General features: G+C 41.3%; 1 protein-coding gene across 4 annotated transcripts in view; it reads left to right on the plus strand.

Moving 5' to 3' along the window:
* The window catches only part of myo18b (myosin XVIIIB), a 72,212-nt gene that overhangs the window by 14,135 nt on the left and 44,017 nt on the right, over positions 1-14,060 (plus strand). For all 4 annotated transcript variants that reach the window (XM_085360126.1, XM_085360124.1, XM_085360125.1 and 1 more), the window contains 13 exons: positions 1,167-1,311; positions 1,618-1,788; positions 2,829-2,919; positions 3,704-3,896; positions 6,650-6,730; positions 7,355-7,475; positions 7,560-7,707; positions 8,441-8,624; positions 8,717-8,867; positions 9,481-9,590; positions 9,675-9,740; positions 9,824-9,952; positions 11,410-11,553. In XM_085360126.1, coding sequence (XP_085216252.1) covers positions 1,167-1,311; positions 1,618-1,788; positions 2,829-2,919; positions 3,704-3,896; positions 6,650-6,730; positions 7,355-7,475; positions 7,560-7,707; positions 8,441-8,624; positions 8,717-8,867; positions 9,481-9,590; positions 9,675-9,740; positions 9,824-9,952; positions 11,410-11,553 — 1,734 coding nt within the window. The remainder of the gene's footprint in view (positions 1-1,166; positions 1,312-1,617; positions 1,789-2,828; positions 2,920-3,703; positions 3,897-6,649; positions 6,731-7,354; positions 7,476-7,559; positions 7,708-8,440; positions 8,625-8,716; positions 8,868-9,480; positions 9,591-9,674; positions 9,741-9,823; positions 9,953-11,409; positions 11,554-14,060) is intronic.

Raw genomic sequence — 14,060 nt, forward strand, 5'->3', positions numbered from 1 at the left:
TTTTGGGGGCTTTTCTGTGACCTGTTCTGTACACTGTGTAACAGCCAGAGCCAGAATAGTCACAGCACAGCTGCAGCTGTGGTCACAGCCTCAGAGACAGCTACTGTTCAGAAAGTGTTCTGATGTATGGAACTACTTTGTGTTGCTTTGCATTGGGAACCATTAGTGTGCTGGTCCAGTCCCTGTTTAATAAACTGTAAAGAACTGCTCTGTGGATATTAAAGGAAAGAGAAAGTACTGAATTTACCCAAGATATTTAAACCTACAGGAAATGTTAATAGAAGGCAAAGAGATGCAGATGCAGCATTTTCCTCAAAAAGGTTTAAATTTCTGAAACAAAGTTCTTCAACATGAAATAAGAAATCATAAATATTCCTTCCCCTCCTACAGAAAACAAATAAATAAAGTGCAGCACTGTCTAGATGGGAAAACAAGTAAAGTAAATCAAACCAATAATTATAATAAATAATATTAATTTTATTTCTCCACAAATATCCTGAGGCTGAGCTTGCAGCTTGGAACTCACCGGCTCTGGGCGGTGTTGTGCTTGCGTAGACTGCACAGAGTGAGAAATAGCTCTCCTGAGAGAACCGTGGTTCTATTAATAATCATTCTAGTTGAAATGAGTGCTGGCGAATAGCCCCAGCTGGGGGTTTCACCCACTCACAATGTGGCTGCTCATGTCTACTCGTACTATATGATAATGCTGCTGAGGAACACAAAGGTAGTCAACAAAACTAACCCTTTTGTATCCCTGTAGATCATAAATCTGTACTTTGTGTGGTAGCTGAGAAAAACTAAATAGGGACACAAGCATTCACTAACCGTATTTGGATGGGGTCGCTGCATTTGACACAATGACAGAAGTCAGTGAATGAACAATTCTAATTTAGAAGATTGACCAACACTTCTGCTTCAGTTCAAAGTTCTGGGTGTCCCTTTGCCCAGCATGCTTGTGTGAGTATGAGGCTCTGAGGTAATATAAATGGAAAAATGAGCCAAAACATAGAAAGTGAAGTGGTCAAACCACATGGGAAAAGAGTTAGACTGTGATTGGAGATAAGATGGGAAGATGTGACTCAGCTGTTCCCTCACCTCATTTAATTATCTGGCTGTCAAAAACAGAAAAGACAGACTGTCCCCTCTCCCTTTCTTACTGTTCTTAGGTGGAGGAGAAACAGCGTGCATCCATTGCTTTCACAAAGCTGCTGAGTGCCATGGAAACACTGGGCTTCTCACCCGGCGAGCAGAAGGCGATATGGCATGTTCTGGCTGGTATTTACCATCTGGGAGCTGCTGGGGCCTGTAAAGGTAACATAGTGATTCACTGTGAGTCACACAGTGTTACTACACACTCTCATACACACACACCTCCTGTCTGTAGCTCAGGAGGTAGAACCATGGGAAGGTTGCTCGTTCGATCCCTGGCTTGGACAAGACACTGACCCCAAGACACAGAGTGATTCTCTTTAGGAAAGCCTGATAGTGTCGAGCTAACACTCCACCTCCGATCCAGTTACTTTAAATTTCTCACTCATTGCTGAGCCGACCATCACTAATGTTCAGTGCATGCTGTCATAATCACATCCTCTTTGAGTTTTCCCTTTGGTTGTGCAGTGGGCAGGAGGCAGTTTATGAACTTTGACAGTGCTGAGAGGGCAAGCAGTGTGCTTGGATGTGAAGGTGATGATCTGCACACAGCAGTATTCAAACATCACCTTCAACAGCTTCTGCAGAGGGCCACCGGGGGCAGCAGAGAGAGGAGCGGTGCCGCAGAATCGGAGGAAGGTGAGATGCGCACACACTAAAGCCAGCATGTGAAAAACAGCAGCGGAAAGTTTAGAGAGTGTTTGAGGATCCTGTTGCACACTATCAGTGCTTTCAATCTCTGCTGATCATTACAAAAAAAACAAAACAAAGCTCATGGAAGTGAATAGGGAGATTGCTTCATTAATATATTTTAGTGGTTACAATTTTTCATTTATAATTTGTTTGATATTTCATTATTCAGCTTACTGCTATGTTGAACAATAAAGGCCATCAGTGCGGACTCCAACTAAACACAGCTCACTATTCTCCAACAGTTTTGATTGTTTAGAGGGAACTTTACCATTTTCTGATCCAGTGACAACTTCAAGCATCTTGTTACAAGAGCTAATGTGTGGCACCATCTGGCATATGAACTGGTGTTTATAGAATGGGATCTTTGGTGGTCAGTACAATATAACACATCAGCACTGCAAAGAATTCACAGAATTAAAGCTACTCATGTAAGCCTCATTGCCTTTCCACCACCCAAACATCTTTCCTTCAGCCAAAAGATACGATCAGCAGAGCTGATTAGTCCGTGAATAATCTACCCAACAACACAGGAGCAGTTTGTTGCTCAGACTGTGACAAATGTCACCAAAAGGTCATCAGTGACAAATAAAATTAAATGAAGTGGTGACCTGTGATATTGGAGACGCACAGAGCTGAAGTCACATTCAGTTGCTCTGAATTTTGAATGGGTGCCTACCTATATTTTACTTGTAGCATTTGTTGACTTTCTAGTGTGAGAGCTGACACGAAGCCTCTCAAGACTTAGCCAAAGGGCTATCATAGCCCTGCTTAACTTCTAAAAAAAAGCTCAGAGGCCCCAAAAAGCAGGGATAAAAGATACCTGCTTTAACCTCTCAGAGGTTCCAGATTTTCTTTGAGTTGCATTTTTAGAGAAAGGACAACGTGCTGTAGGAGTGGATTTATCCTGATAAAGCCTTTAAGGATAAAGGAGAACATTAAACAACGCGAGTAGAAAAGTGTGTCCTTATTCACTTTGTTGTGCGCAGGTCCGAGGCTAACAGCTGCTCAGTGCCTCAATGGAATGGCTGCTGGACTTTATGAAGAGCTCTTCACTGCCATCGTGTCACTCATCAACAGGTCTGGATGCATCTCATTAAATACACGATCCACAGCCTCATCACAAGCTCTCAGTCTGCCTTCATAACTGCTGCCTAACAAGGCTTCATGACTTTAGACTTTGCTTTACGATGGCTTACTGTGCTTTTTCTTATTATCTTTAATATATTTTCTGCTACAGTGATTGAAGACTATATTAAACATGGCCCAAATTACCCTGCAATCAATCTGAGTCTGAAAACTCAATTTCTGATCACTTTTCTACTCTTCTACTCTGTATGATGTGACAACGAAGGGATATCCCTAATATGATGATTTCAGGCTCAGGACCACTAATGCCCACTGTTCAAAACCTTCTATTTTTGAGAGCAGCCAGTAAGAAGACAGCTGGCTTTTAAAGAACATTAAAACTGACTGCTCGTTTCATTGAGGGGTTGCCTAATGGCTCGATATGAGATTATAAGGAAGGCTTCGAACACAGAAGTCCAAATGTTTGAACACCTGGAGTTGAAAATGAGGGGAAATAAATAAGAGGAGCTAATGTTGCTTTCTTTTTCTCAAGCTACATCTGTGTGTACCATTTACAAAGTTTGCAGACAGTCTGACGCATTGATCTGTACTTCTGTTTCCAGCTTCATGTGCTTATAGCAGCCGCCTGTTGTTTTGTGTAATTACCACGCTACTGAGGGGGGCCTTATCACATGATCATCCTTCCCTCTACTGTATATTCATGCATCAGATATGTGAATGAAGAACAAACATATAAAGAACTGTAAAACTCAATCAGGCTGTGTTTTGTGGGCAGGGCGCTGAGCAGTCAGCAGCTGATGCTAGCCTCTGTGATGGTGGTGGACACGCCAGGCCTGAGGAACCCACGACACTCAGCAGAGGAGAGAGGAGCCAGCTGGTCCGAGTTCTGCCACAATTACCTACAAGAGAGGCTGCTGGAGCATTACCACTCACATACGTTCACACATACACTCGAGAGATACGCTCAGGTAACTCAGTGTACAGTTACATCTTTCAAGCTGAGTGATCATCTTCTGTGAGTAATGCACACTTACACATAAAAACTCAGTTTCTAAAGCCTGAAAAGAGTATTGAGAAGATGGACGGAGCACTTTTAGGTGCTGATGAATGTAGAAAACGAGACAGGAGGATTGATGGGGACAGTTAGTGAATCAGGAAGTGCAGACGATTAGTAAGAAGGACGTTTGGGAAAATGTGAAGAGAATAGGTTGGTCCAAATGACATACCTGTGCAGGTATAGGGATGTCTGGGAGAGAGGGCAGTGGACTTTTTGACTAGTCTGTTTAACAAAATCGTGAAGAGTGAGAGGATGCCTGGGGAGTGGAGAAGAGGTGTACTAGTACAGATTGTGAAGAACAAGACTAGTGTGCAGAGTTGTAGTAACTGCAGAGGGATAAAGTTGATGAGCCATACCATGAAGATGTAGTAAAGACTTGTTGAAGCTAGGTCAACAAGAGAGGTGATGGTCAGTGAGCAGCAGTATGACCTCATGCTGAGAAAAAACACTACAGATGTGATGTTTGCTTTGAGAGCATTGATGAAGTACAGAGGATATCAGACATGATAGAGGAACTGTGACAATGTGAGGAAGTCAGGAGGTACAGACAAGTATGTGAGGGTGGTCCAGGACATGTATGAGGATGGAGAGGCAGTGATGAGGTGCCTGGTACAAGTGACAGATGGGTTCAAGGTGGCGATAGGTATCTGTGACCTATAATGTCTGCAGATGACATTAGCATCTCCAGCAAGAGTAAGGAGCAGGTGGAAGAGAGCCTGAAGAGGTGGAGGTATGCTCTGGAGAGAAGAGTAATGAAAGTCAGTTAAAGGAAGACAGAATATGTGTGTGTGAATGAGAGGGAGACAGACGGACAGGTGAAAATGCAAGAAGCAGAGATACTGAAGGCAGATGAGTTTAAATATGTGAGATCAACCACCCAAAGCAACAAACAGTGCACAAGAAAGGTGAAGAGCCCAAGCAGGGTGGAATGGGTGAAGGCAAGTGTCAGGGATGATTTGTGACAGAAGGATAGCAGCAAGAGCTAAATGGAAAGTTTGTAGTAGTGAGATGGTAGATGGTAGTGAGACCTGCTGTGATGTATGGTTTGCAAATGAGGTGGCAGAGCTGAAGATGTTCAGTTCATTGGAAGGGAGTGAGATGGACAGGACTAAAAATCAGGAGTTCAGATTCAGAGAGGTGAGGCTGAGATGAATGGAGCATATGCTGATGAGAGATAGTGGATATATTAGACAAAGGATGATGAAGATGGAGCTGCTAGGCAGGAGCAAAAGAGGAAGATGACAGAGAAGATCCATGGACGTAGTGAAAGAGGACATACAGAGGTTCGGTGTGATAGAGGACGCTGGGACAGGGTGAGATGGAGGCAGATGATCTGCTGAAGGTGCTTCCCAAAAGGAAGGACTTGAAAGAAGATCGATGCTGTAAAAATAATGAGTACATACAGGATAAATAAAGTTTTATGTAGACATTCATGATCCCAGGAAGATCCTAATTGCTTATAATATCCCTCTGACTTCTTTATTGAGGTCATGAGGTTGGAATTGCTGGTTTTGACTCTAACATTGAGACACCGATCAGAACGTTGAATCACATGCACTGTTTTTCAAGTTTCAAGTTTTTCAATGAATCATTCTATTGACAAAACCTTAAAGAGATTCAGTTTAATCAATAACTCATCTAAAACAATAAAGGAAAATACAGCAAATGATGACAGAAATCACATGGGCCTTTCCTTTGAAAAATTCGCAAAAAAAAATAATTTTCAGATAAAATACTGTAAATACAGGCATTGATTACCAAGTTATTATTCTACACAGACCAAACAGCACCGTATTTAAAAATAAAAGTGCACCACTATTTTCCTACTCCGACACACAAGCTGAAATCAGCTGATTGTACCAAGAGTGCAAGAACCGATAAGATGTATCGACAGGCAGGCAAACTTACTACGATTCCCATCCTTAACTGGAACAGACTCTCTGCCTTTAACAGACTCTGTCATCTTTGTTTTACTTGTTTATGTTTTAGTCTGTTATCTTGTGACCCAATTATTGTGTTTGAGAACCTGATGCCATAACTTTTGCCTCTGTTTTGCTGCCCTCTCTTGTGTACCAGTATACAGCACTGGTTCATGTTCAGCTTACAGGCAACAGCACTTACGGTCCGAGTGAGAGTTTTCATAGCCAATCCCTCTTTGGAGCTTTAAAACACAAGAAAATCAATAAAATAACAATCTGTATAACAATTACACACATTAAAAAACAGAATTGCAGACCAGAAGAGATCTGTTTCTCACATGTGCAAGTGGCCAGAATGGGATTCACACACAGCAATTTTAAAATGTCAGCCACACTGGAATGTGTCCAGGATCCTTTCTGCTCAGCCTTTACTAACACCAGCTTTAACAAAAGAGTACCAGTTTTACCCCCTGAACTTAAGCCCTAACTGGTTTTCACTGAGTATGCTAATATCTTTGGGATATCTTCACAGTCGTGATGCATGTCTGTCAAAGATGAAAGATTAACAAAAGAGGCAATTTCACTGAGATTAAACCAATACAATTGTTAGATCTACAACAAATATGTTCCGATTTGATGAAAATGACACACAAAAATGAGTTAAACCGATTATTACTGAGTGAGAAAAGTACATAGGTGAGAAAAATACATTTGCCGGAACGACTTTATGTTTTGTCTGCTGCAGGAGAAGATCCACGTGGAGTTTGAATGTCCAGAGACCAGCCCGGCCGAGGTGGTCTCTGCCATTGACCAGCCACCTCCACAGGTACGCAGCAATGTGACGTAAAAAGACGTAAATGTGAGCATGAGGATAACAGCCATGACATCTTACCAGGAGTTTGATGTTTCCAACTTTACGCAGGAATCTTAAAGTTGTCTCATTTAAATTTCTGACGTATAATGTTATATGATAACAGCTCTAGAGACTCCAGAAATAACTTCTGTCTTGAACGCATGAGACTACGAGGCTTGTGAGACTTCTAGTTTTACCTAAAATCATCCCCTGCCCTGCTGCAACAACCCAAATAACAGTTTATCAAAAGTTGACAAACTTGTCTGAGTTGGGTTCGATTATTAACAGAGGGAATAGTTTCACCAGCAGCACCTACAACTGGAGGTTATGTAGCCTGAGAGGCGCACCAATACTTTTCCTCCTTGTCATTATTATTACAGTCTGTCCTTACTACTCCCCTTAAAAGAAGCCAGAAGAACAGTGCTCGTTTGCCAGCATTTATCTTGTTCAAGAAATGACATGTACTGTGACTTTTAGCATAAAAATGTTTTTCTACTTCACTTTTCATTGTATCCTCCATCTGACCAATAGAAAATCATCATGCTTTAACCCAATGTATGCTTGAAACGTACGTGTGTGTGTGTGTGTTTGTTTCAGGTCCGCGCAGCAGATGAAGACCGCAGAGGTCTTTTATGGGTTCTGGATGAGGAGATGGTGACGCCAGCCTCTTGTGAAAACAGGGCCGTGGAAAGAGTGTGCCAGTATTACAGCAACATGGGTAAAAAAAATACACTGCTAGTGAAAACTTGAGCGCCATATAACTTAAAGAAGATGAATTAATTGTGTTTGTTTGTCCTTGCAGTGCGACAGTGTGAGCAGCTGCTGCAGTGTGAGGTGAAGCACCTGATGGGGTCTGATCCTGTCCGATACGATCTGGCTGGATGGTTCAGCCTCATCCAGAACAACCCATCTGCTCTGAACACCATCTGTCTGCTCCAAAACTCCACTGTGTAAGTCAGAGGCCTGGGGGCTGCCCCACAAGGATGCCGTGTCTAAATGAATATCTTCTAGTAGGCTCCAGTTGGCAAATGGCCCTGGGAAAATATTTTACTAAAAGAGTGGTGAAAGCCTTTCAAACAGTTAAAGGGTGTGTTAGATGTCATTAAATGGTCAAAAGTCTGTATATCCAACTAAAACTAATTATTGTGACCCTGTAAAAGGAACAGGTTTCCTTTCCTCTTTCAGAAGCTACTGTCTCCTTTTAATATTGGTGTTTAAACTGAACATATGCACATAGTTGTACTGTGTTTAAATTAGATTAAACTGAGATAAGAAAAGTTTTTATTAACCTTAGGGAAACAAATTCAGGTGTTTTGGCAGCACAGAAGAAAGAAAATCTAGAGAAGGGGAATGTTTTTAATAACTTCTCCATCTGGACACTTTCTTGCTAAGAAACCATTTTAAAAAGTAGCAGTGAGCACAGATATTCATCTCAGGAAGCATGAAGCACTGCTCCAGGACTTTGGGAATTCCTTGCCCAGAAAGTTTTTATATGACTTCATGGAACAGACTGCCCATATACCGTTGATGAAGTAATTAACAACTGTTAATTAGTAGGTATGAACAAGTGTGGTTCATCCATGCATGATTCATTTACTCACAGCACATACCAGCTACACACTTGTAGTGATGTTAAAAACATGTTTTTGACATCCTGTGATAGTGTGTCTCTGCCCTCCCCAGAGGGGTTGTGAAAGCCATGTTCACCCCAAGAATTTCTCTGCCCCCCCTGTGTCGGGCTCTGGGGGGACTAGAGGGTGGCAGCCAGCGCTCTTTGCAGAGGAATGGCACCATCAGGAAGACATTCAGTGGGGGAATGGCAGCGATACGCAGACACTCCCAGTGTATTGCAGTAAAACTCCAGGCAGTAAGTTTCCAGAGCATTCACTATCAAATCCTCATCTATTTCTGTAGTGTAACTGGATTCCTTCCCTCTTTGCTGCTTTTCCCACCATGCAGGATGCTCTTATCAATCTGATCCGTCGAGCCAGGCCAGTGTTTCTGCAGTGTGTCAGTGCAAAGACTGACAATGGAAGTTTTGACATCCCAGCCCTCAGGGTGCAACTGCACTCCACACAGATCCTGTCAGCTCTGCAGCTATACCGCATAGGTATGCATGCTCATGCATTAATATTTCAAGCTGTAACACTGTGTGTAAACCAAGTACAAAGCTATTAGTGACCATTCTAGGGTTAGGGTTATTGTTCTGTTGTACATGTTTAAAAGGCAAATATTCTGCAAGTAAAATATGTTATCTTTCAGAGTAAATCACATCTATTATTTGGAATCTATGACACCCAACATATACATTAATGGCAAAACAACTAGCAGCTTGGTATTCCGATATCTGGAAGAAACAACTCCTATCACAACTAGAGACTGACAAGGTGAACACAAAACCTGACATCACGTCAGGGGGGAGAAGTCATTATCCCCACACAACTGTTGTTCTTGGGGCTTGGTACCCAAGAACAACAGGTGCGTTGAAGGTGTTGAGTGCGAGAGTGATTGACCTGAGAGATAGGATCATAGCTGAGAGAGAGAGTAAAACTTGAAGGATCAAGACCCCCCGAGTGGGTTTTTTTTCACACACAGAGACACACACACATACCTGTGTATATATATATATATATATATATATATATATATATATGTTCTCGCCCTTTTTCCAAATATTCCTGATGCAAATTAAAAAATCAATCTGTGGCCATGTTTGTCTGCAGGTTATTCAGAGCACATGACTCTGGGGGATTTCAGGTGTCATTTCCAGGCTCTCGCTCCTTCAGTCATGAAACGTTACGCTTCAGTGTTTGTCAGCCACGATGAGAGAAAGGTCAGATGGCACATGGCAGCAGCTCCCTTTCTTGTTCAGCATCATGTCATGTAAACATCTTTTTTGTGTTTGCTTATGTGTCAGGCAGTGGAAGAGCTGCTGGTTGAATTGGATGTGGATAAAAAGAGCATCCTCGTGGGTGCCAGCCGGGTAAGAACATGTTTGTACTCGAACAGCTGAATTTATTTCGTGCTGATATGGCTCATACATTTTTTCCCCCCGTTGTGCGTTAGGTGTTTATGAAGCGAGGTGTGTTGTGCTATCTGGAGCAGCAGAGGGAGAAGCAGGTCACTGGTTGGCTGGTCCACCTACAGGCTGCCTGTTTGGGACATCTTGCCCGTCAGAAATATCGCAAACTCAAGGTACTTATGTCTCTGTGAGCTTGCCTTCTGCACTGCTGACTGGGAATTGATGGAATTGATACGAATTTCTCATTGGCTCCCCTTTGAGTGTCACCACCATCGCTAAAGAGCATATCAAAGAAATTACACAAAACCTCTCTGAGTAGAACACAAAGCCAACAGGACTGGGTGCTGGGCTTGGGTTGGCATTCACTCAGCTTTAATATCATTCTGGGCTCTTGGCTAGCTTAGTGTTAGTATGCTGTCTGCGCATGTTAGCACTTAGCAACATGGCCTGGCCTGCATTTGTATAGCGCTTTACTCAGTCCCCAAGGACCCCAAAGCGCTTATAGCGCAAACATAATGTGTCTGTTTCTGTCCTGGATGCAGTTTGAACATTGCACGCTTGTCCTTTTGTGCAATATAAATAAAAGTAATGTCCTTATCTACGGTGTAGACTGCGGCACTCTTTTCTTCCTCCGACTCATGAACTTAAATCAACTGATTGTAGTGCGAGCGCAAGAACCAATAAGTGTCATCAATAAGTAAGCTGACTAACAATTCCAAAGAACTGGACTACTGTTCTCTATAAGAACAGGTTCTCGATTCCTACTACTGACTAATCGAACCGCCAAATTTCCAATTGGTAGCCATAAGTGCCCAGTGAGATATTTTTAATATATACATGAACACAAACAGGAGCTTTGACTTTACCAGTAGAAAAAATTGTACATCATGTATTTTAAATGCAGCTGTTAGCATTTCCTTTAACTTTACAACTTTTGTTTCTTTTTGAGAGTTGTTGTTTTCAAACTTTTTGTGGTGCCTTTTTTTGCACTTTCTTTTTGTGTTTTTTCTTTTCATAGGTTGTACTTCTTTGTGGTCATTTTGCATTTATGTAGCGGTGTTATGCTTTGCATGGTGGTTTTAGATGGGAGTTGTTTATTTGTTTTCTTTGCTCTTCATGTGTTTTAATTTTTTTTTATCTCTCTTGGTGTTTTTTCCTTTTTTAGTAGCTGTTTGTGTGTCTTGTCGGTCATTTTGCATTACTGGAAGTGTTTTATGATTTGTGTGGTTGTTTTGCATCTCCTTGTGATCACTTTGAGTCTCTTTGTGTCTGCTTTATCTTTTACAGTTTTTATGTGTTTCTTTTTTTATGGATGCTTTGCACTCCTTGACCTTTGACCTTAGCAAGTAATCATACATTTTCACTAGTTATTGCATAAATTATTGTACTAGTATAATAGTATTTCAGTTTAAGGTAATATCACTTTAAAATGAATGTGTTGATTCAGGTCTCAATGAAACTTTTTTATTTATATTTTTTTACATTTTGTTGCAATGGCATTTAATGGTTTTATCTGTCGCTTTAAAAGGAGACTGAGCTCAGCTGTAGGTTAAACTCACACATTGTGTGTGTGTGTGTGTGTTTGTGTGTGTGTGTGTGTGTGCGTGTGCATGTGCCCGTCTGTCTCCAGGTGCAGCAGATGGCAGTGAGTTGTCTGCAGAGGAACCTTCGGGCTCTCAGGGTCGTGTCCAAGTGGAGTTGGTGGAAACTTTTCTGCAGTGTGCGTCCTCTCCTTGATGTCAACATGGATAATGAGAGGCTCAGGGCCAAAGAGGTACATGATCACAATTATCAGAAGGTGTTCAAACACTTTGTGAAAAAATGTATTTGCTTTTTTGCAGAGATTTAGATGAAACAAATGAAGACTGAGTGATTGATTTTCTTGCTCAATGTCTCCAAATTAAGGCAAACGTATACATGTGTATTTTAGTAATATGTTTCTTAAATGTATATATATGTATTAGCATTAATCTTTTAGCTTTAGGAGTTAAATGGACAAATATAAAAGCATCTTAATCTGGTAAATAGCTTACAAATCTTAGAATATCAACTTATTAACATTGCAAAGTACAATAGTTTCTGCTGTAAACTTTCTAGCTCATTCTTATCAGGGAAAGACAGAGGGTTAGATAATGCGTTTGTTGGAAGGTAGCAAAGCATTTTTTGGCAACATTCAGATGACACTGTAATGCACAAAGTGACAAATGTCTTCATGTATTGTAGCGTCCTGGATGGAATATCCTATACACTGTATCGGTGCTTCACTAAATGTTCGCAGAATACCACAAGGTGGAAACTATGTGGGACTCTTACAAGGCGATGTCCTTAACACCACTGTGGATTTGCTTAGAGCTGTGTTAATGTGTTATTGTATTTTTTCTTATATGTTAGTCTTATTTAACTGTAATGCAATGAAATGGCAAGTGAGCAGAAAGTACTTGCAAAAATCTTGCCTCACTATTAATTATTTTATATTTTGATAGGAAAAAAAGGGGAAGGAGTGCACCAATGTATTGAAACATGTGCAAACATACATTGAAATATAGTATATGAGACCAAAACAATGTTTTTGAGAACATTAAGAGAAGATTACACAAGGTAAAGTCATGTCCTGCTCTGTGTGGGTGAATCGACTTTTCCCAGCAATTTCCAGGACTGATCAGTAGGTGGTGCTTTTTGCCATGTCGGACTTTTGTCTTCATCGTCACTGCCCAGGAGCAGATTATATTTTCAGCATAAAGTGCCATGACCATTTGGCCTAGTAAAAGGTACACACCACTGTGAGAGTAAAGTGAAATATCCAGGGTCTGTACAGACTGTATGTAATGATGAACATTGCCACTTTGGAGTCACTGGTTAGCAGTGTTGGGTAAGTTACTTTAAAATAGTAACTTAGTTACATTACTAGTTACTTCTCTCAAAAGTAACTCAGTTACTTCAAGTTACTCGTTACTTTCAAAGTAACTAGTTACTAGGGAAAGTAACTTTGGTTTTACTCAGAATTCTCTTGTTAATGTGTTTCTTCCATAACTTTGCAGTCTTCTAGCTTGCTTACTTGCCACAGTGCACTGTGCCACCTACCAATAGAAAGGAAACGATAATGTGCATATTTCCACAAGAGAAATCCCACGCCTGGACCGTCATTGACTGCTTCCATGATTCTAGCCTACGTCACAGCGTCATGTGCGCCTTTTACATCCAACACAAAAACTGCAGTCGTGGTGCTTTCGATTGTACTCAGAACTCGGAAATTCTGCCTTCTGAATAGGAAGATGTAGGTAACACCAGACTGCAGATGAGCTGCATACAGGGCTGGACTGGGACAGAAAATTGGCCCGGGCATTTTGACTAGAGACCGGCCCACCATTATAGGAAAAATCATAAAGCCTTTGAATGAAAATAAACACTATTGTGACAGTGATGTACACTGTTTTGATGGTATATATGCATCAATCTATCAATCGTTTGTTGTAAGATTCAGATAATTATTTTTTAAAAGCTAGACATTTGAAATGAGAATAAGAAAGAAAAGTATTTCTTTGCGCCCACCTCTCCCTGTTAATGCCCTACATGCCCCCCTGGCAAAACTTTGCTAGACCCGCCCCTGCACAGTTACCAGCTGTCAGCTACCTAAAAAAGGATCCTGGGGTTATTTGTCTCTCAGAAACAGTTCATAACTTCCCTTCAACTCATTCATGTCACCTAAAAGGTAAACCTGTTTCTCCATCACCTGTTCAGCTCTGATGATTCAGTAAGGACATCTCCTGGTTTCATCTTCATGTTTCCCTCTCACCAGATAACCAAACCATATCATGACCAGCAGCTTTTTTGCAGCTGTGGCTCCAGCAAACATCAGCTGATAGTAGAAAGTAATATTAAATAAATTCTAACAACAGCTGATCAAGCTTAAAAGTGCTGCTGTTGTTTAGCGCGACATCCGCTGGTTTCCTCTTTCGGAGCAAAGTGAGCGATAAACAAACAAGAGAGCCGATCAGCTGATCATTGATCAGTTTTCATGATTGAAGTAGAAACGGGAGAGGGAGGGGGAGAATGAGAGAAGAAGAGGCAGCTGTGCAGCAAAGACACAGAATAACTCCAGCTTTGTGCCTTTTTCGTTGTAGCTGAATTACGGGTCAAACTGTTTCTTTTCACCTCAATAAGAAACGCGTAATATTTTCTCTGAATACCAGACAGGACGGTTGACAACTCTAATAACTTATGAACAAAATAAAGTTAAACATCATTAACTTCATAGCACCACCCAGCTGTATAGAAACTCCG

Source organism: Diplotaxodon limnothrissa, linkage group LG7 (genome assembly GCF_057381915.1).
Source record: "Diplotaxodon limnothrissa isolate DT_005_m linkage group LG7, D_limnothrissa_male_GT1.1, whole genome shotgun sequence".
Classification (NCBI taxonomy): domain Eukaryota; kingdom Metazoa; phylum Chordata; class Actinopteri; order Cichliformes; family Cichlidae; genus Diplotaxodon; species Diplotaxodon limnothrissa.